This window comes from Ceraceosorus guamensis (assembly GCF_003144195.1).
Source record: "Ceraceosorus guamensis strain MCA 4658 unplaced genomic scaffold IE81scaffold_2, whole genome shotgun sequence".
NCBI classification, from domain to species: Eukaryota; Fungi; Basidiomycota; class Exobasidiomycetes; order Ceraceosorales; family Ceraceosoraceae; genus Ceraceosorus; species Ceraceosorus guamensis.
In genome coordinates this window covers 477,151-503,703 of record NW_020289997.1, presented here as the reverse complement: position 1 = coordinate 503,703, position 26,553 = coordinate 477,151, and the positions used below count along the sequence as shown (strand labels likewise).

The 26,553-nt window shown below is 55.6% G+C and overlaps 11 protein-coding genes across 11 annotated transcripts; 6 read left to right on the top strand and 5 right to left on the bottom strand.

The window, feature by feature from the left end:
• Window positions 1-1,803: 1,803 nt before the first annotated feature.
• IE81DRAFT_363562 (hypothetical protein) lies at window positions 1,804-6,115 on the top strand. The gene is made up of 7 exons (XM_025516787.1): window positions 1,804-2,592; window positions 2,691-2,723; window positions 2,791-3,549; window positions 3,612-3,962; window positions 4,042-4,546; window positions 4,621-5,031; window positions 5,110-6,115. Exons 1-7 carry the CDS (start codon window positions 2,284-2,286, stop codon window positions 6,000-6,002), a joined length of 3,261 nt encoding a protein of 1,086 aa, XP_025373307.1. The 5' UTR covers window positions 1,804-2,283; the 3' UTR covers window positions 6,003-6,115.
• Window positions 6,116-6,163: 48 nt separating this feature from the next.
• Window positions 6,164-7,677, bottom strand: IE81DRAFT_319530 (class I glutamine amidotransferase-like protein). Its single transcript, XM_025512747.1, has 6 exons — window positions 7,351-7,677; window positions 7,036-7,278; window positions 6,893-6,967; window positions 6,687-6,820; window positions 6,533-6,608; window positions 6,164-6,444 (listed from the first exon to the last, which is right to left on the bottom strand). The coding sequence occupies exons 1-6, from the start codon at window positions 7,435-7,437 to the stop codon at window positions 6,367-6,369; spliced, it is 693 nt and encodes a 230-aa protein (XP_025373306.1). The 5' UTR covers window positions 7,438-7,677; the 3' UTR covers window positions 6,164-6,366.
• Window positions 7,678-8,130: 453 nt separating this feature from the next.
• Window positions 8,131-8,953, bottom strand: IE81DRAFT_84631 (hypothetical protein). The gene is made up of 3 exons (XM_025517692.1): window positions 8,828-8,953; window positions 8,581-8,756; window positions 8,131-8,486 (listed from the first exon to the last, which is right to left on the bottom strand). Exons 1-3 carry the CDS (start codon window positions 8,847-8,849, stop codon window positions 8,178-8,180), a joined length of 507 nt encoding a protein of 168 aa, XP_025373305.1. The 5' UTR covers window positions 8,850-8,953; the 3' UTR covers window positions 8,131-8,177.
• Window positions 8,954-9,355: 402 nt separating this feature from the next.
• IE81DRAFT_319529 (hypothetical protein) lies at window positions 9,356-11,469 on the top strand. The gene has a single exon (XM_025512746.1). It carries the CDS (start codon window positions 9,624-9,626, stop codon window positions 11,133-11,135), a length of 1,512 nt encoding a protein of 503 aa, XP_025373304.1. The 5' UTR covers window positions 9,356-9,623; the 3' UTR covers window positions 11,136-11,469.
• A 1,966-nt stretch (window positions 11,470-13,435) lies between these two features.
• On the top strand, window positions 13,436-14,881 carry IE81DRAFT_284603 (hypothetical protein; the record flags this gene model as incomplete). The annotated part of the gene is made up of 5 exons (XM_025511597.1): window positions 13,436-13,838; window positions 14,007-14,125; window positions 14,212-14,426; window positions 14,502-14,641; window positions 14,727-14,881. Coding segments are annotated over 5 exons (1,032 nt in total), but the record flags the coding sequence as incomplete, so codon positions are not given.
• A 1,769-nt stretch (window positions 14,882-16,650) lies between these two features.
• On the bottom strand, window positions 16,651-19,683 carry IE81DRAFT_354981 (acetyl-CoA synthetase-like protein; the record flags this gene model as incomplete). The annotated part of the gene is made up of 11 exons (XM_025516668.1): window positions 16,651-17,167; window positions 17,254-17,280; window positions 17,357-17,619; window positions 17,698-17,815; window positions 17,891-18,042; window positions 18,113-18,238; window positions 18,324-18,390; window positions 18,469-18,590; window positions 18,666-18,965; window positions 19,043-19,509; window positions 19,620-19,683. The coding sequence occupies 11 exons, from the start codon at window positions 19,681-19,683 to the stop codon at window positions 17,065-17,067; spliced, it is 1,809 nt and encodes a 602-aa protein (XP_025373302.1). The 3' UTR covers window positions 16,651-17,064.
• A 1,620-nt stretch (window positions 19,684-21,303) lies between these two features.
• IE81DRAFT_319523 (C-8 sterol isomerase) lies at window positions 21,304-23,313 on the top strand. Its single transcript, XM_025512745.1, has 5 exons — window positions 21,304-22,062; window positions 22,134-22,303; window positions 22,430-22,526; window positions 22,621-22,743; window positions 22,833-23,313. The coding sequence occupies exons 1-5, from the start codon at window positions 21,681-21,683 to the stop codon at window positions 22,841-22,843; spliced, it is 783 nt and encodes a 260-aa protein (XP_025373301.1). The 5' UTR covers window positions 21,304-21,680; the 3' UTR covers window positions 22,844-23,313.
• IE81DRAFT_319522 (hypothetical protein) lies at window positions 22,429-23,316 on the bottom strand. Its single transcript, XM_025512744.1, has 2 exons — window positions 22,833-23,316; window positions 22,429-22,743 (listed from the first exon to the last, which is right to left on the bottom strand). The coding sequence occupies exon 1, from the start codon at window positions 23,122-23,124 to the stop codon at window positions 22,918-22,920; it is 207 nt and encodes a 68-aa protein (XP_025373300.1). The 5' UTR covers window positions 23,125-23,316; the 3' UTR covers window positions 22,429-22,743; window positions 22,833-22,917.
• Window positions 23,154-25,091, bottom strand: IE81DRAFT_84371 (hypothetical protein). Its single transcript, XM_025517690.1, has 5 exons — window positions 24,581-25,091; window positions 24,220-24,466; window positions 24,103-24,136; window positions 23,497-24,019; window positions 23,154-23,393 (listed from the first exon to the last, which is right to left on the bottom strand). Exons 1-5 carry the CDS (start codon window positions 24,968-24,970, stop codon window positions 23,274-23,276), a joined length of 1,314 nt encoding a protein of 437 aa, XP_025373299.1. The 5' UTR covers window positions 24,971-25,091; the 3' UTR covers window positions 23,154-23,273.
• Window positions 25,092-25,863, top strand: IE81DRAFT_84370 (hypothetical protein). The gene has a single exon (XM_025517689.1). It carries the CDS (start codon window positions 25,213-25,215, stop codon window positions 25,756-25,758), a length of 546 nt encoding a protein of 181 aa, XP_025373298.1. The 5' UTR covers window positions 25,092-25,212; the 3' UTR covers window positions 25,759-25,863.
• Window positions 25,586-26,281, top strand: IE81DRAFT_84449 (hypothetical protein). The gene has a single exon (XM_025517691.1). It carries the CDS (start codon window positions 25,877-25,879, stop codon window positions 26,246-26,248), a length of 372 nt encoding a protein of 123 aa, XP_025373297.1. The 5' UTR covers window positions 25,586-25,876; the 3' UTR covers window positions 26,249-26,281.
• The last annotated feature ends 272 nt before the right edge of the window (window positions 26,282-26,553 follow it).

Here is a 26,553-nt window from a genome sequence, read left to right as displayed (position 1 = left end):
TCACACTGTCACAGCATAGGGACCGAACGGTGAGCGCGCAGACGATCGAGTTACTCCGCAGCCCCGTCAGAGCAGTGGCCGAGGTGCCGCCGCCTCACCGCCCAGCATGTACTTCCCGCCGTGGCAAGCATCACCGGCTCCAATCACAATCTCTTCCGCTTCCGTACCGTACCTATATTGGCGGACACTGGCATACATCGAGGGTCAGTCACTTGGATTGGACATCTTGAATACCAAACAGAGGGTCAAACCATCACCGCTAAGCCAATCGGACCCTCAAATCCGCGGCGTTGATTTAGATTATTGAGTTGGAGCTGAGGTATAGATCGTGGCTGCACACACCGCGGACCGGTACATAGCGCGGCTAGCGCACCTTGGCACCCGCGCGCTGATCTTCCTTTGCAGGTGCAGCGCGCCCGCAGATGAACGTGTCGATCGATGTCTCGCCGCGGCGCGCAGCTCAAAGTACCTACTAAACTTGAACGAAATCACTCGATCTGTGCTGATGCTGTAGAGCAGCTGAAGCGAGCATGCAACGCTTCGGCGCGCGCACCGACGACATCCACAACTTAAAATCGCAAATTATCTGTTGTCGTTTTGATTGCGCAATCTAAGCTCGCCCATCGCGGATCGTTTGAGCGTCCCGGCGCCGATTGTGGTCCCGCACGTCGCGCAGCACTATACCTGCTTGCTCATCACCTTGACTAAGGCTAGATGTGATCGTCCACAAAGATGTTGGTGCGTATGTCAGCGTCGACTGATGAGAGTGTAGACGTGAGTCACGATCGAGTTGTGAGTACACAGATCGAAAGGGCTGAGCAAGGAAGCGCTGCATGTCATCACCGCTCTGACTCTCGTTCATGACTCACGACTCATCAGACCGCAAACCAATCGCGAACGTGGACTTCCGTGGCTGGGATGTTTTCGTCTTTCGCCGGCGCAGCCAGGGCTTTGATCCGGGATGATCAATCAGTCCACTTTGACTCAGACTATTGAAGCCGAGATTGTTATGATCCAAATTCAATTGTGCTGTCTTCGTGCTCCTACTTTGACTTTAGATCGAGTGATGTCTCGATGGCTCACGCGGCTCTTGACTCAACATTCACGATTCAAAATTGTCACAGACTCACTCACGACTCATCACGCAACTTACTCAAAGGAAACAGCAATCGTAAATCACGAGTCTTGAACGTAATCTTGAATGAAATCCGCGGAAAGATCGTTGTGCACGTGTCGCTACGCCAAAAAGGCAGATGCGCGCGTTGCTTCGAAGATTTAGCGCTGCGCAGACCGACCGAGCGCTCGTTTTGTTCATATATCATCAGTCGTGATCGAGTCATGAGTCAGAGCCATCCAATCCGAACTCTATTTCCAAATCTTGGTTGCGATGTGCCTACGTCAACATACAACAATCACGAATATGATTTATAGAGCTATAGGCGAGAGAGTCAACCTGCATCAAGAATGAGCAATCCTTCAGGTCAACCTCAGCCTTGTATCCCATGATTCACGATTCTTGATCCATGACTTATGATGTTCAAGATTGAATACTATTCACGATTAAACATGCAAGGTTGTTATTTTTGATTGAGGGGTCACGACGTACGTTTCTCAAAATAATGAGTCCTTGTATTGAACCGAAGTCACGATTTTGAACCTTGGATCAAAAGTCCGCTGCATTGAGGCACGCGCCCCCGCATGCATCGGGAGATCGCGCGGCACAATTAACAAGGCGGGCCCGCCTTTCACGTCAAGATGCAAAATCGCCCCACATTCACATTCAATCATTCACGATTCAAATTTCACAGTTGTTGACTTATCTCCATCTCTCTGACATCGCGCACCGATTAAGTGTGACGTCCACGTGCACCGGTCAGGTTCCAGAGATTGCCACGCTGGTCAATATAGACCGCCAGATCGCATTTTGGACTCGACATCCCAACAGCCTTACCATTTCCGAAGCGCTGAAGAAGTCGGTCTTCAGCCCACCTTGCCCTGCCCACATCTTGGCAAGAGTCAAATTACGAGTAGACGGCCAGCAACCCAAAGAAGCGTGTGATCAGTCGCAGCAGTGCTTGCGGCAGGTCATACTTTCACAAAGGCATGCGTTGAAGTCAGCCGCCTCACCACCTTTCCAGTCTTCCCTTCAAGCACCTTTCACTCGCGGATCGTTCTGCAGCAAGTCTGCTAATACGAAGTGCTTCTCGCAACTTCGATACACCCACACTGCTGCGCTGGCTTACAGTAAATTTGTGCCGAGCGGAAGATCAAATAGCTGCGACAATGGCTTCTGGAAATCCGGACTCAGCACCGCTTTTGCTGTACTCGCCGCCGACGCACACCAGATCTCCTGGCCCGGATCCTACCTCGGTTGATGAAGGCAGGCGCCCTAGCGCTTCGAGCGCATCATCCTCAAATGAGCCACTGCCGGGAGGCTTGGTAAGTGCTCGCTCCACAGAGGCGCAAGAACGGGCATCAGGCCGTCACAACGCGGCTTCTCCCAGGGCTTCCGGTTCAGGATCTTCTCTCGCGACCACACAAGAGGAAACGCCTGCAAAGCCCAAATCGCTTGCGCAGCAGAGACGCATGCAGGTGAGTATGGTGGCTTGTCGAGCAGCTCGAGCTTGCTTGCTGGGTGGGAGGCAAGCGCCGAGGGTCTGACAAAGTGCCGTGCCGCTGTTGAACGCTAGGGGGTCTCGTGCGATGCTTGCAAATTCAGAAAGGTGAGAAGCCGCGATGACTCGATCGTAACTCTTCCCTCTTGCTGACACCAGTTTGGGCTGCCTGTAGGTCAAATGTGACAGGCGTGCAAAGGTGGATAAGAAGATTGCTGAGCTCCATGCGACTGGGGAGCCTCTGAGCAGCCTCCAAGACGCAGACATCAGCTGCAGTGTATGCAGCTCGCACGGCCTGAAGTGCACCTTCACCCAGGCAGAGCCCAAGAAGCGACGTGGCAGGCGTATTGTGGAGATACAAGCACATCAGAGACGCGAGAGCTATCTCCCTTCGCTTGCGGACGCCGAAGAGGAGGGTGGAGGACCAAGCATCGATGTGACCACAGCGGCTGCTGCTGCAGAGGAGGCTCGACGCAGACATCAAAGCTCATATCCTGGTGTATTTCCGCGAGCTGTCACTACGGCGTCAACTCCTCTTGGACTCTTTTCCATTCCAGGGCTCACACGGCCCTTGCTAGACACCTGTATCATGGCTTTCTTCAAATTTACCACGCCGACAGTCGCGCTATTGCATGCCGATGTTTTCGCGGCAAGATACACCAAATTCTTCGAGCTCTTCAACCCGGGCGGTCCAGCGAAGGTGCATACGAGCCAGATGGATCCCGCCCTCGCCAAGCTTCCACCTTTGACTGAGCTGCTCATCCTCGCCGTTGGCTGTGCTGGGTCGGGACTGCTACAAGCTCCCGTCACTCGCGATAATCCTAGGGCAAAGTTCAAGCTTCAGCAACGCCTGTCCCAGCGGTGCTCGGAGATCTTGCGCCACGTAAGCTGGACTCAACGCCTGCGCGAAGAAGGCGCTGATCTCGTGGAAGCTGTGAGTCAGAGATTCAGGAGACGTTCTGCCTGAATTTGCTGACCCCTCCGCATTCACTACAGGTCTACGTCTTGGTGGACCCGACCTTCCCGCTGGTCGACGATCAGTATGAAGAGGATCGTGGACCGGCTTCGAGTCTCCTCGGGGTCTCGCCAGATCCACTACGCGTACAGCCAACCTCCCACGAGGCTTTAGTGCGTCTAACATTTTCGTTGTCAATTCACAGAAGGCCGAAGGCGGAACCTGGCGCTCCTCCCGATGGACTCAGGTGGCGGACTGGAACAGGAGAATTGATAGATGACAGAGAGATGTTCCGTAAGGCTTTCCTTCGAGGCTCCGTATGGATGGCAGATGCGCTGACAGCGAGACCCATCCGGACAGGTCGGGTTCGCATTTGGTGGAACGTTTACATGGTGCGTGTCAAGAGCGGCGCAGTCGGGATGAGTGCCCCAAAAGCCGAAAGGATTCTAATGCCAATCCTTGTGACATTAGCAAGACGCGTTTCGATCGTTCGGAGCCCGACGCACGCCCTTGATAGACGCGGATGCATACGATCAGGACTTGCCTCGCTGGGCTCCGCGCAGAGACGGAGACTTCAGTACCTCATTCGGAATGGATCCTCGCGAACAGCCACAGAGAAACGTCTTCTCACCCCAAGCTCCAGCTCCAGTACCTGGTGCCGGGTCGGCAGGGGATCCGAATCCAGCCTCCGCAGGGCCTCAACCACCGAGATTCTCCCGCTTCGACGCCCTTTGGCTGGAATCCGTTCTCCGACTTTGCTTCATCACCAGAACCGTTGGCTCCCGTAGCGTGTCTCCGCGAGCTCAAGGTCGTGGTGTGCTGTCGAGTGACATGGAGCACGCAATTGTCTCTCTCAGTGCCTGGCAAGCCCAACTGCCTACGGAACTGCACTGGGAAACGCAGGCTGGCGAAGGCTGGGAGGAGGGTCAACCACCCCCTAGCTTAAGCAGCATCGAATTTCGTAATAGCCTCAAAGGTGTGCCCGAGGACCACGAGCTAGCATGTAGCCAAGAGTGTTTGCTCATCCGCATGCTTCCCATCTTTGCGCAGCGGCTTTTCTGGAAGTGCTGGCGCACGGTCAGGTGCTTGGATGCTGGGCTGCCGTCAAAGATTACGGGCTTCGAACGGAAGCAGATGTCCTAGACGCAGCAGGCATGCTCGCTGCTCGCTTGAATATCGGTGATAATGTATCGCCTCTGCCGTGCGAAGACACAGCGAGCGCGGATCCCCAAGTGCGCAGGTCTGCAAGCGTGAGAGTCGGCATTGCTCAACCGAACGTGGCTGCGACCGTACCGATGTCAAGCCTGGTCGAACAGGGACCTGCACCACCCGAAGTGGAGGGTCGCGTTCGCTCCAGACTGGAGGGGCTGGCTACCGCCAGTTTTCTCAGAATGAGCAAAGTCGCAAGTCAGGCAGCCGCTGTAGGAATTCTTCGTGCCAGTCGTACAGTGCTTCGAGATGGTGAGTGAGCGCTTGAGCAAGCCGGACGCGGGCGCTTCGGTCAGACTGACCGCCGGGTTTGGTCACCGTCCTCCACAGTCACTTGTTCGTACGCCATGTGGGGTTGTGGGCTGGCGGCCGACATCATGAAAGGAACAGAAGCACCAAGGATAGGCCCCGCCGTCCTGTTGGAGGAGGTGATACTTGCGACGGCAAAGTTGGTCGATGCTGTGTCCCGCGTGGATAGCGTTCAAGATACACCAGCCATGACGAGAGGCCTCGAGAACATGCTCAGCAAGTTCGCTGGTGGTCTGGACGCATTGAGACGCGTTCGAGGTGAGCCTATCAACGCTGCCTCTGTGCAAGGCCAAACCTCAGAGAATGGCAATACTGTGCCTGGCGCGGGCACGCACTCGCCTGTCCATCACCACCCCAACACTTCTCCTGCAGCCATCAACATGACTGCCGGCATAACGCCCACGCCGAATTGGTTCGCCCCACACCCTTATGTTACCACTCACGATGCGTATCAGCAGGCAAAGTCAATGCGCACGGACGAAATTGCGACGCTTTCACGGCACGCTGATGCAGCACTGTCCGGCGACAATGTCGATTCTGCGATGGATAGTGCGGACAGCAACTGGCTCGAGCAATTTGTCGCTGGCTGGGGAGGTCCAACCTCCCACGATGGCCCCTCCAACGAACCTCATCACGCAGGACCCGGCCTCGGGTTTAGCATGCCGCCACCAGGCGCTGCCCCGCACCTTCACGGAGATCACTCTGCCACGGAATCGACGGCTCAATTCTGGCCGACAGGTCCAGCGACGGATCACCAAGGCTATCATCATTTCGTAAGCAACCCGACCACCGCTCAAGATTGGGCTGGACAGGTCTGGCACGGATCGACCGCGTCTTTTGATCCTTCTCCAGCTCCACTGGGCTCACTGGAGTGGCTCTGGGGTGCAGGTCCTCAACCGCCTCCACAGCGCTGAACAGCTTGTACAACGCAAGTAAGCTTCGCGCAGAAATACCAGCAAGCTGCGCACAGCAGCCTCGTTCAAAGTGTACATAATCCCACAATCTGCGATGTATCAGTACTCTGAGCCTGAGCGAAAAGCGCGCCTAGATCGCGCCCCCCCCCACCCTCCCAGTTGTTGCGAGAATGCAAATAGGTGAGTGTTCAACATGTAAGCAATCGAAACGTCTGGGGAATGACGCCATTGCAGCCTAGTGATTCGCCTGATGATGATGAAGGATGGCGAGTGAAGTGCGTAGAAATGAGAGATTCAGGCTTCACGCAACGTCGCCATTTACGCTCCTGTCAATGACATTGCGGAAGGGGATGCATCATTCCATTTACTTGAGCTGCGCAAGGATCGCATCAGCCAGTGCGCCGGCCGAGGCTGGATTTTGACCCGTCAACAAGTTGCCATCCTGCATGCATCACGGCGGACGGACAAAATCAAAGCGGAATTAGCTCATGGGCGTCTGCTGGGCTTACGTGCACGGAACATGTACGCACCACGACGACCTTCTCGCCCCAGGGCTTGTCCGCCTTTTCGAAAGTAGCACCGCGCTCGCCGAGACGAGTCTCGACGCTACGAGGTGAAGGCAACAAAAAATCGGATGAGATGGAGGGCGCGCATGCAACGCGAGCCATCGACGGCAGGACTTACAGCCATGGAATTGCGTCGGTGAGCTTGGCTTGCTCCTCCTCCTCGTTAGTGAAGCTCGTCAGGCGCTTGCCCTTGACCAAGTAGGCGCCAGATTTTAGCTTGACGTCTGCGAAAACGGCAGGGGCGTGGCAAACCTGAAGAGAAGAGAGGCGCACAAGTCTGATCAGCTAGATCAGACAGGTATCCTTGACCTGCTGAAGACTGACCGCAGAGGTTGGACGACCAGACTCGTAGAAAGCCTGGATGAGGCGCTGACTATCGGCGTCGATGGGCAAGTCGAACTGAGATGGGGAGTGTGGGATGAGCAAGTGTCATGGGTGAGAAAGGAAAGGGAGGAAGCGCCACTCACAACAGGACCATGGCCGCCAGGATAGAAGAGAGCCTTGTACTCCGATCCATCGCCAATCTCGCTCAGCTTTCTTGTGTTCTTGACCCACTGTTGAGCTTCGGTATCGTTGAGGAACTTGACGCTCTCGTCATCATTCTTGAACGCTTCCACGGATGCTTGATCGAGCGGAGCCTCTCCACCCTTGGGCGAAGCTGCCACCAGATCGTAGCCTGCTGCTTTGAGCTTCCAGTAAGGGTGCGCGATCTGAGGTTGGAGGAACGCGAGTCAAATGACGTCTTGCACAAACGCACAGCAGCATCATATTTCTAAACGTACCTCTGGAAGATAGTAACCAGTGGGGTGGTCATTGCCGATCAGCTTGGTGTGGCTTGTGAAGACCACGAGAATCTTTCCGGCAGACATGTTGGCGGAATTTGAGGTGTTCAAAGGAGGGCAATGAATGCGATATCAGGTACCTCGTTGGGATGGTGATTGTTGTGGTGATCGCAACCACACAGTCGGAGTGTGGCCGCAAAAGGGGCTGCCTTGACATCTCACCCCAAGCTCCCTAAACCCTTCAGGACGTCCAACCTTTGCTGGAACCTGTGCGGTACTCGACCATGCATGGAATTGACCAACCGGTCCAAGCGAGGAAAATGCTCCGTGCGCGTCTTTGCGCCATTGACACTGCCGAGCACGAAGATGTGGAGGCAAGTAGGACATCAACGAACGACTCGAGAAGATTCGCGACGCAAGACACCACGTGACCTTGGTCTCGGGTATCGGGGACCCATTTTTGATTCATGCAAGGCCGTGTAGGGAGATGTATGCACCCCAACTCTGAATCGTCGAGCATCTTGCGTGACAGCGCGCCGTGGGCCTCGTATCGTGAATGCATGCATGCTGGGCACGCATGGCTCGCTGGAAGAAATCAAGCAAATCGTGAATGGTGAATCGAGGTGGCAACAATGCGCGCGTGAGAGCGCACAAGGCCAAGAATCTGGCTTCCTGTCCCTCATCTGTACGCTGTAGCGCGCCTCCTGCACGACGATGACGGCGCAACCCGCCTGCTCGGCCGCGCAGACCAAGTCGAGACCTTCGACATCATTCACATCATCTCATCTCGACTCTGACTGGTGTTCGACAGCCTCGCTCAACGTCAGTCACGCGTAAAGCTTGAAGGCACAAGGAAGCGGATTGACGAGGTGCATGATGCAGAGCAGAGCTTTCACGCTAAGGTCGCTGGGGGGGTCGGTCATGAGCCGGCTGTGCACGTCTCCGCATGCGCCTCGCCACCGAATACTTGATTCTGGCGAAGCTGTGGACCAGCAGCAGCAGCAACATGCAGCCGCTTCTCCGACTTTTGAACTTCGTTCATGATTGACGATTCGAACTTCCGCGAGAGAAAGCATTTCGGACCGGCACCGCAGTGCGTGTGTGCTTCGCCCAGCAATCGCGTATGTCTGCTGGTGCTGTAGTCCACATGCGAGACGAGGTGCAACTCTTTAGCGCCCGCAGAGGAACAGCATCATCGGTGACCTAGCTGTGACTTGTTGGTGTACTTACAAACGTATCGCGCATGCGACTGCTCAAATTTTGTACCGCCTCGCGCGGAGGTGTCCTTAAATTGAGGAAGACGCTTCGTAGGTTGACCCGCCGTCGAGTATGTATGAGTAAGCGCTTGAGTTGAGGGAACCGTGAAGGTGCGTGAGTGACCATCTTCGACTGTTTGGCTCTTTTGACTGCATGCATGGCTTATTGTCGATTAAACATCTGGGCGGCGAACGTCAGAACCGCGGCTATTGACTCTCACCTCGCACAGTGATTTGCTTCATCAGATCCAGATTTCTCCATATCGCACGCTTTCAGCTATTCCGGCGACCTGTAATGGCTGACTGATCATTAGCCGCCTTCTTGGCACGAGAAACTTTAAACGTCGTGATGCATGCATGAGTTGCATGCTCCCCGCCCATGGCTTCCCCATCATCATGTGTGCTTTTCGTCTTTCTGAGCGCGCGTGCGCACATGCATGATGCACGCGCGCTTCTGATGATGGGCCGGATGTTCTGCAGTCTGCGCCTAAAATCATGGGTCGCCGCGCGGCTTTGCGGACCTGTCTTTCGGATCGAGGCTTCAGGACAGTCTGAGTCAAAGTCGGGTGGGCGGTATATGTTACATGCTGGTTGCGCGCGCCGCGGTGGTGAGGTGCTGTATGAGACAAATTCAAATTGTCGTGGCAACCCCATGCATGCATACAGTCGCCAGTCAGAGTAGACGATCCAACTGCCGACGACTGATGCGCAGGCTGCTCTGCTGCACGCACATGCTGGCCAGCTGCCCCGGCCTGAAAACGCCTTTCGTTGGCTCGCTCATCATCAGTGTGCCCGTGCCATCCGTCTCGACTCACGCTGAAATTCGCCCTCATTCTTCTCAGCAACGCGCCTGTGCGCTGGCCAGTTGTGCAACGCCCGGTATATAAAACACATCCGACTTTTCGTGTTCATCCTCAATTATACTTCATTCGAGTTGTCTGCCATCACACCACTCGCGCCCTCCCGGTTCACCTTCCACTCTGTTCTCTGTTCAGCTAGAGTCGCACCCTGCTCACAATGTCAACCGCGACAGCTTCCAATCTGACTGCCCCCACTCAGAGGCACGGCAAGGGCAGTGCCGCCAAAGGAAGCGTCGCTATCGCCGCTCAGGCCAGAAAGGACGCTAGACAGTCTCATCGTCAAGCTCTCTCGTACAAGCAAGATGAGCTGAAGCAGTTCAAGGTGCCCAACCTCACGATCAAGGACCTCTTGTCTGCCATACCGGCACACTGCTTCGAGCGCAGTGCTTGGAAGTCCAGCATGTACGTGCTCGCCGATTTCATACTTGTTGGCCTACTCGCGACTGCGGTCACCCTCGTAAAGCCTGCGGTGGCACAGCTTGATCTGGCTTCTTCTCCTCTCACTCCCTACGTTTCCGCTGAAAAGCAAGCCAGCGCTCTTACGTGGGCAGGATGGAGCGCCTACTGGGTGCTGCAGGGCATGGTGTTCACCGGTATCTGGGTCATCGCTCACGAGTGCGGTCATCAGAGCTACTCTGCCAGCAAGACGATCAACAACACTGTTGGCTGGTTCCTACACAGCGCTTTGTTGGTCCCATACCACTCTTGGCGCATCTCACACGCCCGGCACCACGCCGCCACTGGTCACTTGACTCGTGACGAGGTGTTCGTTCCCCGCACTCGTGCTCAGAAGGGTCTTCTGCCTCTGAAAGCCGCCGCTGCACAGGACGCCGAGGACGAAACCCTTGTGGCGAAGCAACTCGATGGTCTCGCTGCTACGGAGGACACGTCCAAGGATCTCTCAGCAAAGCAGAACAAGCCCGAGTCTGAAGAGACATGGGGCGAGTGGTTGGTCGAGACGCTTGAGGATGCGCCTCTGTACAACTTCATCTTTATCGTTGTTCAACAGCTGCTTGGATGGCCTCTGTATCTCTTGCAAAACGCTTCTGGCCAGCTGCACTATCCCAAGTCAGGCACCAACCATTTCAACCCCGACGCCATCATCTTTGACGCTCGTCATCGCTCTCAGATTTTGATCTCTGACTTGGGCATTGCTCTGACTCTCTCTGCACTCGGCACCTGGACATACTTCCGAGGTTTCGGGGAGGTCTTTGCATACTATGGCATCCCCTACCTTTTCACTAACCACTGGTTGGTGATGATCACTTTCTTGCAACACACCGACCCTGTGGTTCCCCACTACTCATCCGAAGCCTGGACCTTCCCTCGCGGAGCTCTCTGCACGGTGGACCGAAAGTGGCTCGGACCTGTCGGACCTTACCTCTTCCACGGAATCGCCGAGACTCATGTGCTTCACCACGTCTCCTCCAAGATTCCTCACTATCACGCCTGGGAGGCCACAGAGGCTCTCAAGGCACGTCTAGGAGAGCACTACCAGTCTTCGGACGAGAACGTCTTCATCAGCTTGTGGAAGTCCATCAGCCAGTGCAAATATGTGGAGGAGACCGATGCGGTCGCTTTCTACAGGAACGCGAACGGTGTACCTCAAGCTTGCGTTGCCAAGGAGCACGCTGACAATTCCGACTCAGGCATGGCTCTGTCCGAGTGATGCCAGCGCGACTTTGCGAATGGTTTGATCGTCGAGCGTCGATCGCTGACGGCTTAGTCAACTCTTTGGCACCACGAATTGTGGCCTCTTCAAAACTTTTATATCACGTACCATAAAGCGTCATCGTAACCATCCAAATCCACGCGCTCTTCTCTCCGTACTCTCCGTTCCGGATGTTTTTCCGCCGCAGAAACATCGTTCGGACACTGTCGATGCAACGTCGTCTCCACTCGAGATCTTAGTTACATTCTGTGCATACCATAGAGAGAACTTTACAAGGCTTTTCCCAGTCGTAGTAGACGTCCGCAATGCCACTTGGTCCATTCTCATCCTGCGCTTTTGGTGTGAAGCGTCCGTCGCATGAGGATATTCATCTTGGTCGCCCGAATGGTCATCCGCACACCCCCTTGTGCACTGCAGTATGTTCACGACTGACATCCTTCAATTGGCCTCCTGGGCACTTGCTGCAATCTCAGCTGCTATTTGTGAAGCGCGCAAAAAGTCTCAAGCGTCGGATGCATGGTGAGCATACGGTCGCAGCATGACGTCGTGCGCGCATCTGGGGAAGAGATCAGAAATCGTAGTAGACATGAATTCGTGGTTCCTGTGGGCCTTGGTCGCGCAGTTCGGCTGCTGATTGGGGCCCCCCACCTGCTCGCGAAGGCGCTCGCTCGCGGCCTTGCTTGGGTTGTTGAGTCGAGTGAGGTCGTGTTGAGTTGTGCGTGTCGATGCAACTCAAAGAGAATGATGACCTCGTTTCGTGCCTGAGCGGGGCAAAAGGGTTCTGGAGGCCAAGCTGTGCACGGTGCCAGCACGGGCGTGCTGTAGCTAGCCGCCGCTTCTGGCTACAGCGATCTCCCAGCTAGGCAGCTAAATCTTGCTCGTCATGCTTGTGAGCTGCTATAGCTGCGGTGCTGTGCGGCCCCGTGCGGCCCCGTGCGGCGATTGCATATGCACTCAACTGAGATAGAAGCGTGATACTGACTCGTGACTCTGCTGACTGTGATCGCGCCGATCCACCGGGGCTGCATCACGCGCTAGCTGTGGTGAGTTTGTTGCGTGCTGCTGCTGACTTGATGCGTCAGGCGGCAGCTACACACATCAGTCACATCAAGTCACGAGTCCTGCTGATGTTACGTACCTACCGTACATGCAGCAGTCACAGTCAAGAGTCGTAGAGCTATACGCAAGCGTGATCTGCGCAGGGGCAAGCGCGTGGTTGGAAAGCGCATACAAGCAGCTGCGAGCATCGCTTCGACATCGCAGCGCACCCGGATAACCATCACACCTCATCGAGCGCGAGCACCTGACGCACAACTCAGACTTGACTTGAATCTCGTGACCCGAACTGCAATCGCTAGACCGCAACTCAAAACTGCGATACACCTTGGAATCAGAATCCGAATACGTCAGTCTGGTGTCGTCACCATCTTGCATCAAAATCACAACGATTCTAGGCGGGCTCGCCTCGCATCGCATGCACGCACACGCGCACACCGCCCTCGGCATCTGATCCCCGATTGCATCACGCGCGCCTCAAAGTGGCTGCGATCCCGCGCTGCTGTTGATCCACTATTATCACCATTCTCTTTGGCCATCCACCTGATCGATTCGTCCACTCTTCATCTTTCTCGTCCATCCTCCTTCACGTCGGCTTTTGACTGCGTCGGCATAAGTCAGCACGAAACATCATCCGCCGGTACAACCATTGTAAAGGGCGCGACGCTACCCCAAGACCTCACCCTTTTCCGCAGCATTGGTCGATGATGCCGCGCTCACCAGGTCACAACTCGTCCACCTCCTTTAGCGGTAGCCCTAGCGCTGCTTCTGGAGAGGACGCACCACGTCCGTCGCTCTCCTCATCCGGTTCAAGCTTCCTCAGGCATTTCAGGCCCAGAACTTCAGATGGACGACGTAACGGCAGCGGCTTCTCAGGTTTTGGTCCGTTCGGCAACCACTCGACTGCCGCAGTCACCTCAACTCAACCACACTCTCCAGGTGCAGAGACTGAAGAAATGGCGGACTTGACTCGAGTCTCCTCTACAGGTCTTCGAGCCAACATGGCTTTCTTGCCCCGGTCTGCCAGCAGCAATAGCAGCACCAACAACGCCAGCTTCAATTTTCCTACTGGCGGCAACGCAAGTGGCAGAGCTACACCCGATGCGACTCCTAATCGCCGTCCTGGCATGGGACAAAGAGCTCCCTCACGCGGCAGTGCATTTGGTGAGGAAAGCCGGCTGCGTGAGGGGTCGCCCAGCATGGTTCGCTCAGGAAGCTCAGGCGGAGGCCCGTTTGGCAGAATGGTGCGCAGGATCAGCTTGGGCACGGGCCGATCAGAGGCAGCCGACCTTGCAGCAGCCAGAGCGCCTCCCGCTAGAACAAATCAGGAAGCTCCGAACGGTTCTCGCAACGTCACGCCGCTCCCCAGCGCGACTCCTGTGAGCGCAGTCAGCAGCCCCGCTCGTCCAAGCGACGAGCGCTCTGGTCCCACAGCCTCGACAAGTGCAGCTCTTGCACTCAATGAAGCCCCTAGTGCGGCCGCTTCCAGCTCTCCTGCTGATGGACAGGCTCGACAAACGCACAGGATACGGCTCGTGCCTCATCTCGAAGCCACACGCTCCCTGCATTTTGAGCCGATTGAGCGCGATCTAGTCGAGGGCAGCAACACTGTCAAGATTGGCCGTTTCACGGACCGAAATGCCAGTCAAGTGGCCAACGCAGGGACGCAAGCCGCCGCCGCAGCAGCGACTTCTGCATCCGCACCAGCAGCAGCCACGACAGGCAATGCGAGTGATGCTCTCGGTACTGGCGGCGTTGCAAGCAACGGCACGCGATTAGCTGGTGCAGCGTCAGGTGCTCCTGGTGCTAGAGGCGGAGCGATTCCAAGCTCTGCCGGTGGCGGCGGTCGCGTCGATTCTGCACGCATTGCCTTCAAGAGCAAGGTGGTTAGCCGAGGTCATGCTGAAGTCTGGTGCGAATCAGGTGGCAACGTGAGTGAAGCGAGCTTGTGCTTTGCCGCTGCTGTTCGTGATTGCCAAAGCGTTCGTGCTGACGCACAGGCTTCCATGTTTGATAGTTCTTCATCCGAGACACCAAGTCGTCCTCAGGTACTTTCCTCAATCACATCCGGCTATCAGCACCCAACGCCGAGAGCAGACCCTTTCCCATCAAGGATGGCGACGTGGTACAGCTGGGCGTGGATTACCAAGGTGGCACGGAAGAGATTTATCGCTGCGTCAAAATGCGTGTTGAGCTCAATCGCGGATGGCAGAGAGCCGCGAACGAATTCAAGTGAGTACGGTAGCCCTCACAAAAAGAATAGACGAAATAATCTGACTGCGGTCCTACGCCCTTGTCGCCTGGCAGCATGAGTGCCCTTCGTCAGCTTCGCGCATTGCAAGGGACGCCGATGGAAAGTGCAAAGGCAAAGCCGCCAGCAATTGCGACGACAGGCCCTCAGCCTCCCACCAATCGTCAGTCGATGAGTGTGACGGATTGCTGCATCTGTGAGTTGCGACTAGACACGGAGACTTCACTTGCGCGTGGTCGTCTTGCTCACCGCTGTCCACCCGACGTCGTCTCGTGCACCAGGCCTATTCTCGGTCACTGTATGCCAGTCCCTCTTCATTGCACCCTGCTCGCACGTCTTTCATTACAAATGCATCAGGCCCCTGTTGCTCCAGCATCACCCCGGATTCTCTTGCCCCTTGTGTAGGACCTTTGCGGACTTAGAAGCCGACGTGGAGCAAGACGACGCATGGCAAGAAGCGCTGATCAAGGAAGCGGAGAAATTGGCTTCTGCTGCAGACCCTGAAGTCTCTGCCAGCACGCCGATGGCCGAGATAGAGCCTTCGCCTTTGGCAGTGGCAGACAGCACCGGCTCTCCGCTCGCGCACCACTCGCATCAACCGTCCGACTCCCTGACGGTAGCAGGCTCTCACATCAGGCGCCCTGCACCTGCTGAAGCGTCTCGGACGAATGGCTGGGCAAGGCCCGGCACTGCGGTCGCGAATGATCCAGCGCCAACTCACAGTCTTGACGCAGCGGCTACCGGTGGCTTGAGTCAGTCACGCAGTGCGGCCACCCCGCCTCTCGAATCACCCGGCATTGCGGGGATGGAGGACGAGCAGGAGGAGCTCATGGATGAGGCCGCCGACTACGCGGACCTCATCGACGAAGGAGATTTGGCTGGCCTTACGACTGTAGCAGGCGTGTCCGAATCTCGCAGAGGCAGCAACCCGATAGACATGCCTGCAGGGCAGCAAAGACATTCATTTGCCCCACCCATACCCTCGCCAAGCGCCGATCTAGAAAATGCGCGAACGCCCCAAAACAATACGTTCTTGTCCACCCTGGCCGAGGCTCCAGCGCCCGCCCGTAGCGCGATCCGAGGTGCTGCATCAAGCGAAATGTCTCGACCAAACATGCCCAGTCTGAGCGCTGCGCTTCGTGCGGACGAAGTTCCCCTTGCCTCGAATGAGGCGGAACGCTTTATTCACGCATCTGGGGATCTTCGACGGCCAAGCGCAGTGTCCGTGCAGAGTGACTTCGAAGTATTTGCTACGCCTCAGGACGGAAATTCGCCTAGCGCAGCGCACGCCCAAGCTCGCGGTATCCCCTCCAATCAGGAAGACACCGCTCAGCTCTTTGGTGCGTCTACACCTTTCGCGTACGCTTCTGAGCTCGACGATGGCGATCTGACTGGACCGAGCTCTCTTGACGGACCATCCTCCCAAACGCATGGGCGGCCCAGCTCAACAAAAGGCAAGCGGCCGCTGAACCTGTCCGTAGCTGAAGAGGAGGATGAGTTGGTCGAGCTGGGCTCCGATATTCGGGGATCGCACGACCGCAGGTCTCCGTACAAATTTGTCGAGATGGACAAGAATGTTTCTAGATCCAGCTCAAACACGAGCCGCAGCGCTCTGGGGCATTCCAAGGGACACGAACGCAACAGTCTTGGCGGCTCTGCTGGGGGCTCCAGCATAGCCACCGGAAACAGCGCCTTGGATCGAAGAGACAGCGGCAGTCATGAAAGCGCAGGCTCCAACCCCAGTAATCAGGGCAAGATCAGCCGGCTGCTGAAGAGGGCTCAGAACGCGGTGCAAAGCTGATTCCAACGAGCTGGTGAATTGGCGCATCATCGAATGTTCTCGATTGTTGCGTTGTGCTTGCACGCGCAGTCAGACAAGGCATCTGCAAAATTTTAGCGCGTCGACCCAAGATCACGGACGCGCTGCCGCAAAATTCTTCGCTTCCACAACGAAGCCAATGAAAGAGCAATCATCATCCACGTCTCGTTGTCATCAGACAAGCTTGACAGAGCCGAAACTTCTTTTCTCAAGCTCGTTACTTTCCTTTTCATGTCGAGATAGAGATTACCCTTCGACAATCGCACGTTTGCACAATCCGCTTTGAGTCAACGCAGACACGAGATCTAGTAACGCAGTTCAGTTTGCTTGCGCTACCCACATTTCACGATCGTAGCTTCGCAGGGATGGCTCGCGCCTGTCCATCTTTGCCACGAACAAACCTCTCCATATATTTGACGCTCCTAGCCCGCGACCGCCGCTCGCTTTTCGAAACGAGCGGTCAGTAGCACCATGGTAGTCTGAGCGATGAAGGAGAGAGGAATATTCAGCTCCTCTTCTCTCACTCTACTCCTTCATTGGGTGAGCGGGAGAAAGGGACGGTCCGGCTAGGGATGAGGCAAGCTGCTTGTTCTCCGTGCGGTTCGACCCATTGAAGACGGGAGAAATCCTTTCAGACGAGTGGTGGTGTATTTGCTGTTAGGCGAACTCAGCCATCCGCCGCTGGAGCAGCAAAGGTGTGCGAGTCCTCGTACATTCGCAAGTGTGATCAAATGCAAGAGTTCAGAGTATGCATAGCGGGTCCAGTGTGACATTCTCCCAATCAGTCGCAATGAGATGGCTTAAAGCTTGGACTGAGGCCGCAAAGGCGACAGCTTCTTGCCCAATTCACGAAGCTCTCTTCGAAGAATCTTTCCGCTGGCGGTGGCGGGTATGGTATCCACACTACATGAAGCAGGACGCAGGGGCAGGTGCACGCTCACGATCGGTGAGCCGCGGAAGGAACATCACGCAACCTCACTCAGACTCACATCTCCACTCTGCCAAGGTGCTTGTAACTGTGATGATCAGGAACAGGTGCGATAGGAAGTAAGCAGCGGCAAGCTCGTTTTCCTCCTCACCTCGGACACTCACCGGACTTTGTGATCCGCTACATGCTTGATGACGCTCTCCTTGATAGCTTCAAGTGCCTTGAGCCTGGACTGCTCGCCTTTCTTCGCAGCGCCCTGGCAGCGCTGCGCCGCGTCCGCAGACAAGGCTATGAAGGCGCAAGGACTCTCGCCTGCAGACTCGTCTGGTAGACCAATGACGCCGCAGTCGCGCACATCGGCATGATTCAAGATCCATCCTTCCAGCTCGGCCGGCGCTACTTGGAATCCCTTGACTTTGATCAATTCCTAATGGCGTAAAAGTGGCGAGCGACGACGCACGTTTAGACGTCATTTGCCAGAGCAGGCAGGCTTTCGCAAACTCACCTTGATGCGATCAGTGATAAAGACGTTTTGCTGCTCATCGAAATACACCTCGTCCCCTGTTCGCACCCAATTACCTTCGAGGAACATTTCTTTTGTAGCTTGGGCATTATTGAAGTATCTGCGGGAAGAGGCCTCGCCAGTGATGAGGCGTGGGAAAGGTGGTATGGACGCGCGCTTCGCCGCCGCCGCTCACCCTAGGGTGTTCTGAGGGGCCCGAATCCACAGTTCCCCTCGCTCATTGATTGCACACTCTTTTCCTTCGGGCGTCACGACCTTGGCTTCTGTGTCCGAGATCAGGCGTCCTGCAGATCCCAGGACTGGCTTGGTGTCAAGCGGGTGCATGAGCTGAGTTTGGAGGAGACAGTTCGGCTAGTGAGCGCCGAACGTCGAGAGCGCAGATACGATTGGAGCTCACTGTCACGGTGCACGTTTCCGTCATACCGTACCCTTGTCCCCAGTCCAGACCAGGCAAAATGGCGTCGAGCTGCCGACTGAGATCGTCGGATAGTGGAGCTGCTCCGATCATGATAAAGTGAACGATCTGCGATCGCAAGCATGTTGTATGCAGTCAGGTCGGTGGAGTCGAATCCCACAAATAGTCGTTGAAATCTACTCGCCTTGGCTACCTGTTCGTGATACTGTCTTGCTGCAGGGTCCTTGCAGAGCAACACCACTTGGGGAGGCACCAGCCACCTATAAAGGCAGCATTGAGCAGCGATGCTTAGATTAAAATCCAGCAGAGTCGTCCTTGCACCGAGCAGACGAGCTCACCAAGTGGATATATTGTATCGAATGCAGCTCCTCAGCATCGGCTCGATGCCCTTGAATTTTGGCACGCAAACGTTCGGAATGCCATAGTAGAAAGTAAAGTGCAGCACCACCACCAAACCGTACTGTGCAAGAAGAGAGCGATTGGTGTGTGTCAGGCACCTTTCCACGTGAACGGATGCGACCTCTTGCAAGCTCACAATATGATAAAATGGGAGCACGCCCAAGCTCACGTCTTGATACGGTCTGAACCTGCCTCTGGACAGCTCGGGCTTGATCGACACGCCATTCGACACGCCCGTCTGCAGCACATTGGCGATGGGCGAAGAATGGGCAATAGCCACACCTTTTGGCAAGCCTGTGGTGCCAGAAGAGAAGCTGAGGAAAGCAAGCTTCTTTCTCGCTTGCCCTGGACTTAGCTTGGGCGCTCTAGCATTCTTGAGCGCAGTTTCGCCCTTTGCCTTCACTTCTTCGCGGCCTTTGGCGATCAGACCTTCGATCTGACATCAACGCAAGATTTGCAAATCAAGTCAGCTGGGCAGCGCAAGCATCAAAGAAGGGAGCCATGACTCCTCACAGTCCACGCTCCCTCCACTCTTCCACCATCTTCTGTGCTCATGTTGGCCACGATGGCGGGATCGCATATCAGGACGACGTGGTGCTTGGGAATGCCAGCCCTCTGGGCTGCAGCAAAGCCAGCCTGCCTATTTTCATATCCCACAAACAGCGCTTTGCATTTCGCAGCGTCGATCTGATAAGCCAGCTCGTCTGGTTGGAAAGCCGGATTAGCGGCGCTGACGACTGCGCCGATGCGATGACTTGCCCAGAGTGCGATGGGGTAGTGCACACTGTTTGGACTAAAGATGCCTACGCTGCTTCCGTCCTGGATGCCGAGATGTTGCTGCAGGCCTACAGACAGCAGATCCACCTTGTCCTTGACCTGCTCGAACGTCAAGCCTGCACCCGTATCGTCGTCAATGAGCAGCGCTGCGCTCCGACCTCTTGGATCTGGCCTGTCCTCGGGAAAATGCTCAAACATGAATCCTGTCGAAAGAGAGAGTGTGTGTGCGTGCGGTAGCACAGCCACGGTCATCAGCGCGCGCGGTGATCGGACAAGATGGTTGCGGTACGCGTGCCGCTATTCGCCGACTCACCATAGAGATCAATGTCGTCGGGATAACGACCAACGGAGGGAGCGGAGCTCTTGAAGATGGTCATTTTGCACTACGCTTTGCTCTCCCGCTTCTGGTCAGCCTCTGAGGCTAGCTGCGGAGAAGAGGTTGATGGTGCACAATCTCCATGTTCTGGTTCAATTCACGTGGACATTGCAAGTGTGAGAGCGTGGCTTCAATCTGGGTCTGAGCTCAGCCTTTCAGGATGGGAATGATGGCCGACAGCAGGATTGGTGAGCGGATGTTTGCGGTGAGGGGATGAGGATTGGGTGAGGTAAGAACATGCAATCCATTCTGCTTTGCAGCGGTGAGGTTGCAAACGCCGAGAGGAATGTCGATCACAATGGCAATCCATCCCAGCCGTGACCGATGCGATGCGCTCTGCTCTTGACTCGCATTCGAGTGACCGGAGTCTTGCATCGGCGTAGAAACATGCGCGGTGCCATGTAGTGAGTGTGACCTCTGCTGCAGCCAGCAGCCGCGCCTAGCTGCTGTGCCTGGTGGTGTGGAGTGTGTGGGGTACATATAGGGCCCACATAGAGGGAGTCGGTGCAGGCCGGTGCATGCTCCACCCTTGGCTGGTGCAGCGCAGGACAAACCGTATGCATGCAGGGTGGTGGTGCCGAAAGCCGAAACGTCACGGACGGCTTCCGCACGGCGGGATGCTGCTGCAGCAGCACATGCTGGCTGGCTGATGAAGCCGCCTGCCTGCCTATCGCTCGTCTCGATCAGCAGGGAGGGAGACATCCAACCATTCCAGAAAGGCCTAGCTTTCGCTCTGCTGGTAGTGGGGGCATCGACTCGTCCATCATGCATGGCTGGCCCACTCCATATCATTCCCTCACAGCAGGCATACAGATGGGGCCGTCAATTTTGACGGCGGTACTTTGTCTGTGGCGCTCACGAATCGAGGATCGCGAATCACAACGAATGTAGAGCGCGAGGGCATGGTGAGCAGCAGCATGATGGAGAAGCGGCCGCCAGTTGAGATCCTCACCATCCTATTTCCAAACCCATCGGAGAGCACTTTGTGGACCTTCTGGACAGATTCATAACGCCCGCCTCACGACTCTCTTGATCGACTGAATCCCGCACTGATCAGGCGTGGGTTGAGTGGATTCGTGATCGGTCATCTGGGCGGAGTGGAAAGCCGGACAGTCAAGAATGAGCTGGACTATTTCACGATTCAAATTATCTGGCGCCGAGAGCAGACTCGTGACACAAGACTTAAGCTTAAGACTTCTTTGACTCATCAGCCTCAAAACTCAAAACTACAATCAATTTTGAATTGAATCAACTGATGAATCAAATAACAATCAATAAATGTGAATCCAGAATCACGAATCAAGACGCGGTGGCATGAGGAAATGGCACGCATGCATCGAGTGATTCTGATTCGCGAAGCAAATTAAAAAGATTCGCGGGGCGAAACGCCGCTTTGCCCTTAACGCGGTTGCTCTCGATCAAACGTGCCGCGCGCGCATTTTCGCGATTCGCGGGCAGCAGAGTAACATTCACGTGATTGAAGCAATAATAAGCATGCGATCTTTGAATCAACAGAAGAGCAACGCGAACGCAACTAATATCGAATGATTTGTGAATCTTGAATCGAAAGGCGGGGGATATGTGGTGTGAGGGTGGACTTGACTCGTGACTCTTGACTGCGCATGCGAGTCGGGTGATGTCTGCTCTGCATGTCCACTTCAGCGAGATGGTCCCATCTCTCCATCGTCCTCAGCTCACATCATCTCGACGCACCTCCATGTCCTCCTCCAACTCGCTGGGTCGGCCTATTGTTGCTTCTGTCTTTACGTCCCCGGCCATCCATCACCTGCGACTCTGACTTCGCCGCGCAGTACATTATTCACGCTCCTTGCATCTCTAAGCGAGCACCAATCGCTGGCCAGATCTTCTCCCTTTCGTAGGAAGGCGTTTTGCGCCTTCGGCGACACTAAAATTGTTCCAGCAACTCCATCCATTCAATTGTGGTTGGGGTCCACTCTGCAGACTGCGCCATCCACACTCATATCCTGAGCTGCGACAATGTCTCGCACACGAGCATCTCCGACTCCTTCCAGCAAGCCCAACGGCATCAAGACCGCACCCACCAAGCCCAAAGCCAGCTCGAAATTGTCCCAGAGCACTCCATCTATCTGGCCACGTCGTCTCGCTCTGATCAGCACCGCAGTGATCCTAATCTACTACGCCGTAAGCTGGCTGGAAAGCATCAAATCCAACCATTACATCTTCGATCCGAAGGCTCTTCACGCCATCACAAGGGAGGTGACCGGCGCGGGACACAACTCCACGAAGGATGTGTTCGATGAGATCTTGAGGAGGCTGCATGCGGATGACAAGTTGGCTCCCTATCTGAATTCTAGGAGCATCGATGTGCCTTCAGAGTGGATTTTCAACAATGCAGGAGGTGAATGGCACACTGCCAGTAGCTCTCTTTCTCATTGCTCATAATTGGCCCAAACCCATCCCGTGATGCAGGAGCGATGGGAAGCATGTACATCATCCACGCATCCATCACCGAGTATCTCATCTTCTTTGGCACGCCTATCGGCACAGAGGGTCATACAGGCAGGCATACGGCCGACGACTACTTCCACATCCTGACTGGCGAGCAGCGAGCATTCTTTGCTCACGGTGTGGAGGCCGAGGTGAGTGCAGCGGTTACTAGGAATGCGGAGCCAGCATTGCCCAAAGCACGGACTGCTTTGCAGTCGGCTGCTTGAGAAGTTGGGTGAGCTGCTAGCATACCAGTAATCTCATGCAACGCTTTTCAGATCTACCGCCCAGGATCGCAGCATCATCTGAGGCGAGGGGAGGTGAAGCAGTACATGATGCCCGAGACCGGATGCTGGGCTTTGGAACTCGCGCAAGGTCAGTCTGTCCAGCGCAGCTAGCTGAGTGAATGCGCGGCGCTCCACACTGAACACCTCCTTCTCTATCCGCTTTCGCACTTCCCCTTTCTCAGGTTGGATTCCTCCCATGATGCCCTTCGGATTGGCCGACGTGCTCTTTTCCACACTAGACTTTCCGACCTTTGGCTGGACGGCCTGGGTGACCGCAAGGGAGATGCTTGGCAATCTGCTCATCGGTGAGCCTCATCCCGTCTGCATTGTTGGAAGAGGGAGCTCTCCAAATTTGCAAGCTACTGATGCGATCTTCGTTCGTGTCACATCGCAGGCAAGTTCTAAGCTCGCAGATGCCTGCTCCTCCCAACAGCAACCCATAGACCTCCGATCTGAGAGATCTCGTTTGTCGCTCACAGTCAAGGGCAATGCTTGGAGTCCTTAGAGGTCTGATGGTGGGAAAGGGGATGGGCGTAACGGAGCAGTGAGCAAGGGCGATGCGGACGAGATGCGGGCGAGGCGAGACGTGTAGCATTCGCCTGAGCAGCGATAAGCATCACATGCAGGCCAAAAATTGTTAAGAGCACATGTATCTGGTCGCAGCAAGCAGCACGGGAGGAGGACATGATAATGGAAACGCAGAAAAATTTCCCCTAGACGGAAGGCGGTCGGGACCTCCTCAAGGAGTGAGATGTAGGCGAATTTCTTGCAAGTGTGCTGAGCATCTGACTGAGCGCGACTGGCGTGCCAGGGCAAAGAGAGATGCAAGAAGCTCTCAAGCCTTCGAGACAGACTCTCCTTGCAATTTGATGAGCAAGTCGACGACACGATCAACCAGCGGCTTCGTAAAGCCGATTGCGGAGGTTTCGGCAGCCATACCTTGCGCGTGCCAGACCTGTGCAGACGGGTTAGCCGCAGCGCAATGCGAGGAAGCAAGCCTGGCTTCAGTGAAACAGTGAGCGATGGCACTGCAATGGAGCCCCCCCCCCCCCGCTCACCTTTACCAGCGGCATTCCGGTGAGCGTAATGAAAGTCAGGGTCCAGATGTTTCCCCAGACGCCTTGGACCTTGATACCGGTGAGAGAGGTGAAGAGGTCTTCCAAGAGCACGCCGATGCCCGACATGGTGAAGAACCAGGTGCTGGTGTAGTTCCTTGCTCCCCAGCCTTGCCGAGAATGAAATAGAGCCTTTTCCGGGTCGGAAAGGGCAGCTGGAGCTCGGATGGCCATACCTTCTTGAGCTACTTCGTGGATCAAGCCCGAAAGCACAAAGACGGCCAGGACTGAAGCGGCTCGTCGCGGCTTGGATGGTACTCGTAACAGCTTCAGGAGGGCGTTGGTAGGTCGATATGCAAGGTTGAGGAAAATGTACCTGAAGAAGGAGTGCCACCGCTTGCTCCACAGCTCGCTCAACGAAGTCGACTTCCACGGAGCATCCAGAGGCCTGGGAGCCCATGTCGCTTGGGTGCTGGGAAAGATGGCCACGAAGATCAAGGCCAATAGAGTGTGATAGGTTTGGAGGCTGTCACGAGGTGGTGCAGACCAGCAGAGTTCAAGTCCAATTAGCCAAAGTAAGATGTCGCCCTTCGAGAAGTCAGCACTCACATGCACCCGACTAGAACGCCTATGCAGAATGTGACTGATCGTAGGAGGGATAGGCAGACAGGCAGCGTGAAAAAGCCGCATGAGTCACATCGTGCGTCCGACGGTCACATCACTCACCCACAATCAGGTGATAGTCGCCGAGGACACCGCTGCTGCGCTCCTCTAATGTCATCAGCTCGTTCTTAGGTGTCACGGCGGGGTGCTGGATGAAGGTGGTAAGAAGGTCAAAGAGGATGAGCCCAGTGGCTGAAATGTTGAAGCTGTCCCAAAGGAACTCTTGATGAGGCTTTGTGGGCGGTTTTGGTATGCCCCAGTCCCAACAGGCACCTCGTTGCGTAATCACCAACTCGACAGCGAGCGGTAGCTGTCAACGCCCGCAGAGTGGACAGCGGAATCCAAAAGTGACGGTAAGCTGGGCTCATATCGAGCGGTTGGCGGACACGGCGGGCGCCGTGCAAGCATGATTGCATTCACTCACACGACGATTATTGCCGGTCCATTGGGGGGCCTTCTTTGGAAAGGCCCAGACTATTGCTCTGCAACTGGTGTAGACGGCAGCTACGGACGTCATAAAGTTGTACTGATTGAACTTGGAAGGATTGATCTTTCCCGCAAAGGCGCAGCGCAGAGCGGTCAGCACGATGATTGGCATCAGAATAAGTCTTAGAGATCGGCTTTCGGGGTAGCGAAGGAAGAGATGGGCGTGCAGAACGAGCAGCAGGTTGGGCAGAGTTGTTTGAAAAAGCAAAGACCACATAGAGTGCTCGTAACGATCCTCTCGCGAGGGCACGAGCCAGCCCGAGAAGGTTGCGAGGTGATCGAAGGTCACCCTCTGCCAGCTCAGCCTTGCAAGGTCTTCGGAGACCATCTTGCTTGGAGAAGATGTGACACTTGACGCGATGTGAGAAGGTAGGCTAGTGGTCGTCGCGAAGAGGTTGCCTAGGAGAGCGATGCAATCGAAGCAGAAGTCGTGTCCTCGTAAAAAAATCACGAATGTGGTGCAGCGACCTTCGCGTAATATACGGGCGACGGCAGGCCCGTCGGGACGCCCAACAGTGGTCAACGCCCCGCCCCTTTCGGCAATAGCCGTCGCACGATGGATGATGGCGAATGGGGAGTCTTGCGGGAAAACGCTTCCCGTTTCTGATACAATCTCCAAAGCTTGGTCGCCGCAGCCCAGCACTGGCTCATGCAGACGAAGCTCAAGGATGTGCGTTTATGGCATCCTCTGACGAACACGATGACCGAGTGTCGCAGAATGTCGCAATCGGGCCAAAGGTTCCGAACACGTGTGAGCACTTTTCAGGGGCGGCCAGCATCGACGTTTCGTTTGCAGCCTGTATGATCCACCAGACACAAATGGGTCAAGTGAAACACGATCGCACTCCTTGTGAACCCGTTTTCACGTGTGACCGCCTGCCAGGAAAGATGGGACCACGCCTGTTGTCCGCAGAGGTGCTTGAAGAGACGTGCGTGATCCTAAGCGACGTAAGGGTGTGTAGCGTGACTCAGGCACTGACCGCGATCGAGTCTCACGCTTGCAGTGCGAGGGCTGTCACGATGGTGGATGACGTGGTCTTTGGCAGCCACGAATGGAGCTGTGCGTCGCAGCCACTCGGGACCTATAGCGATTCGGCAAGGATGGAAGCCAGGTGAAAGGAGGGAGGTCTCTCACAGACCTTAGCCGTGCCACCAAGTGTAAGAGGTGTGGAGATGCCCGACGCCGAGGTGACTTTGCTAAAGTCAAAAGCTGTGAATCGAGGCAAACGCGTCCATGCTGATCGTGCGGAAAGGGGGCTCGGTTAGAATTGCGTTGGGACCCGCGTCAAATGGACTTTTGCTTTCGATCGCTCTAGGCCAGGCGGGTCTAGAGGAAGCATGCCGTGAGCGTCGTGATGCGGCCCTGCTGAATATTGTCCCGCTTCAGCATCCAGTCAACACCATTCGCAACATTTGCGCAGAATCCACCTCTTGCGATTTGTCGACCGAGCACGTCTGCGCAAAATGCGGAATAAGCAATAAATGCCGTACAGGGCGTCCGGTAGATGGACAAGTGCAAATGACCGGAGATTGTTTGGGCGCGCCAGCGCCAGCGCTTGTATGTAATTGTAGCACTTTGACTGTAAAAGTCGATCAGGACACCTGAGCAACCTGAACGGGTGATGATGAGGGCGCAATCCTAAAAAGCCGAGGCGACACATGCCCGCGCCAGGAAACAGTTGATTTACTCGTGACTTTCACGAGAGCCCCCGATTCAAATTCATCAGATCTTGAAGTGGAGCTGGCGGCAAGTGGACACGTGATCGGAAATCTCACACTCATCATCAAAATTCGGTTCCCTACCCGACAAAGGCCGAGCACGGACCTTGATTGCGTTTGCAAGCCACACAGCTGACACCAGCAACAGCCATGCAGCAAATGTGCCTCGATCGCTCAGATCCATTCGCGCAC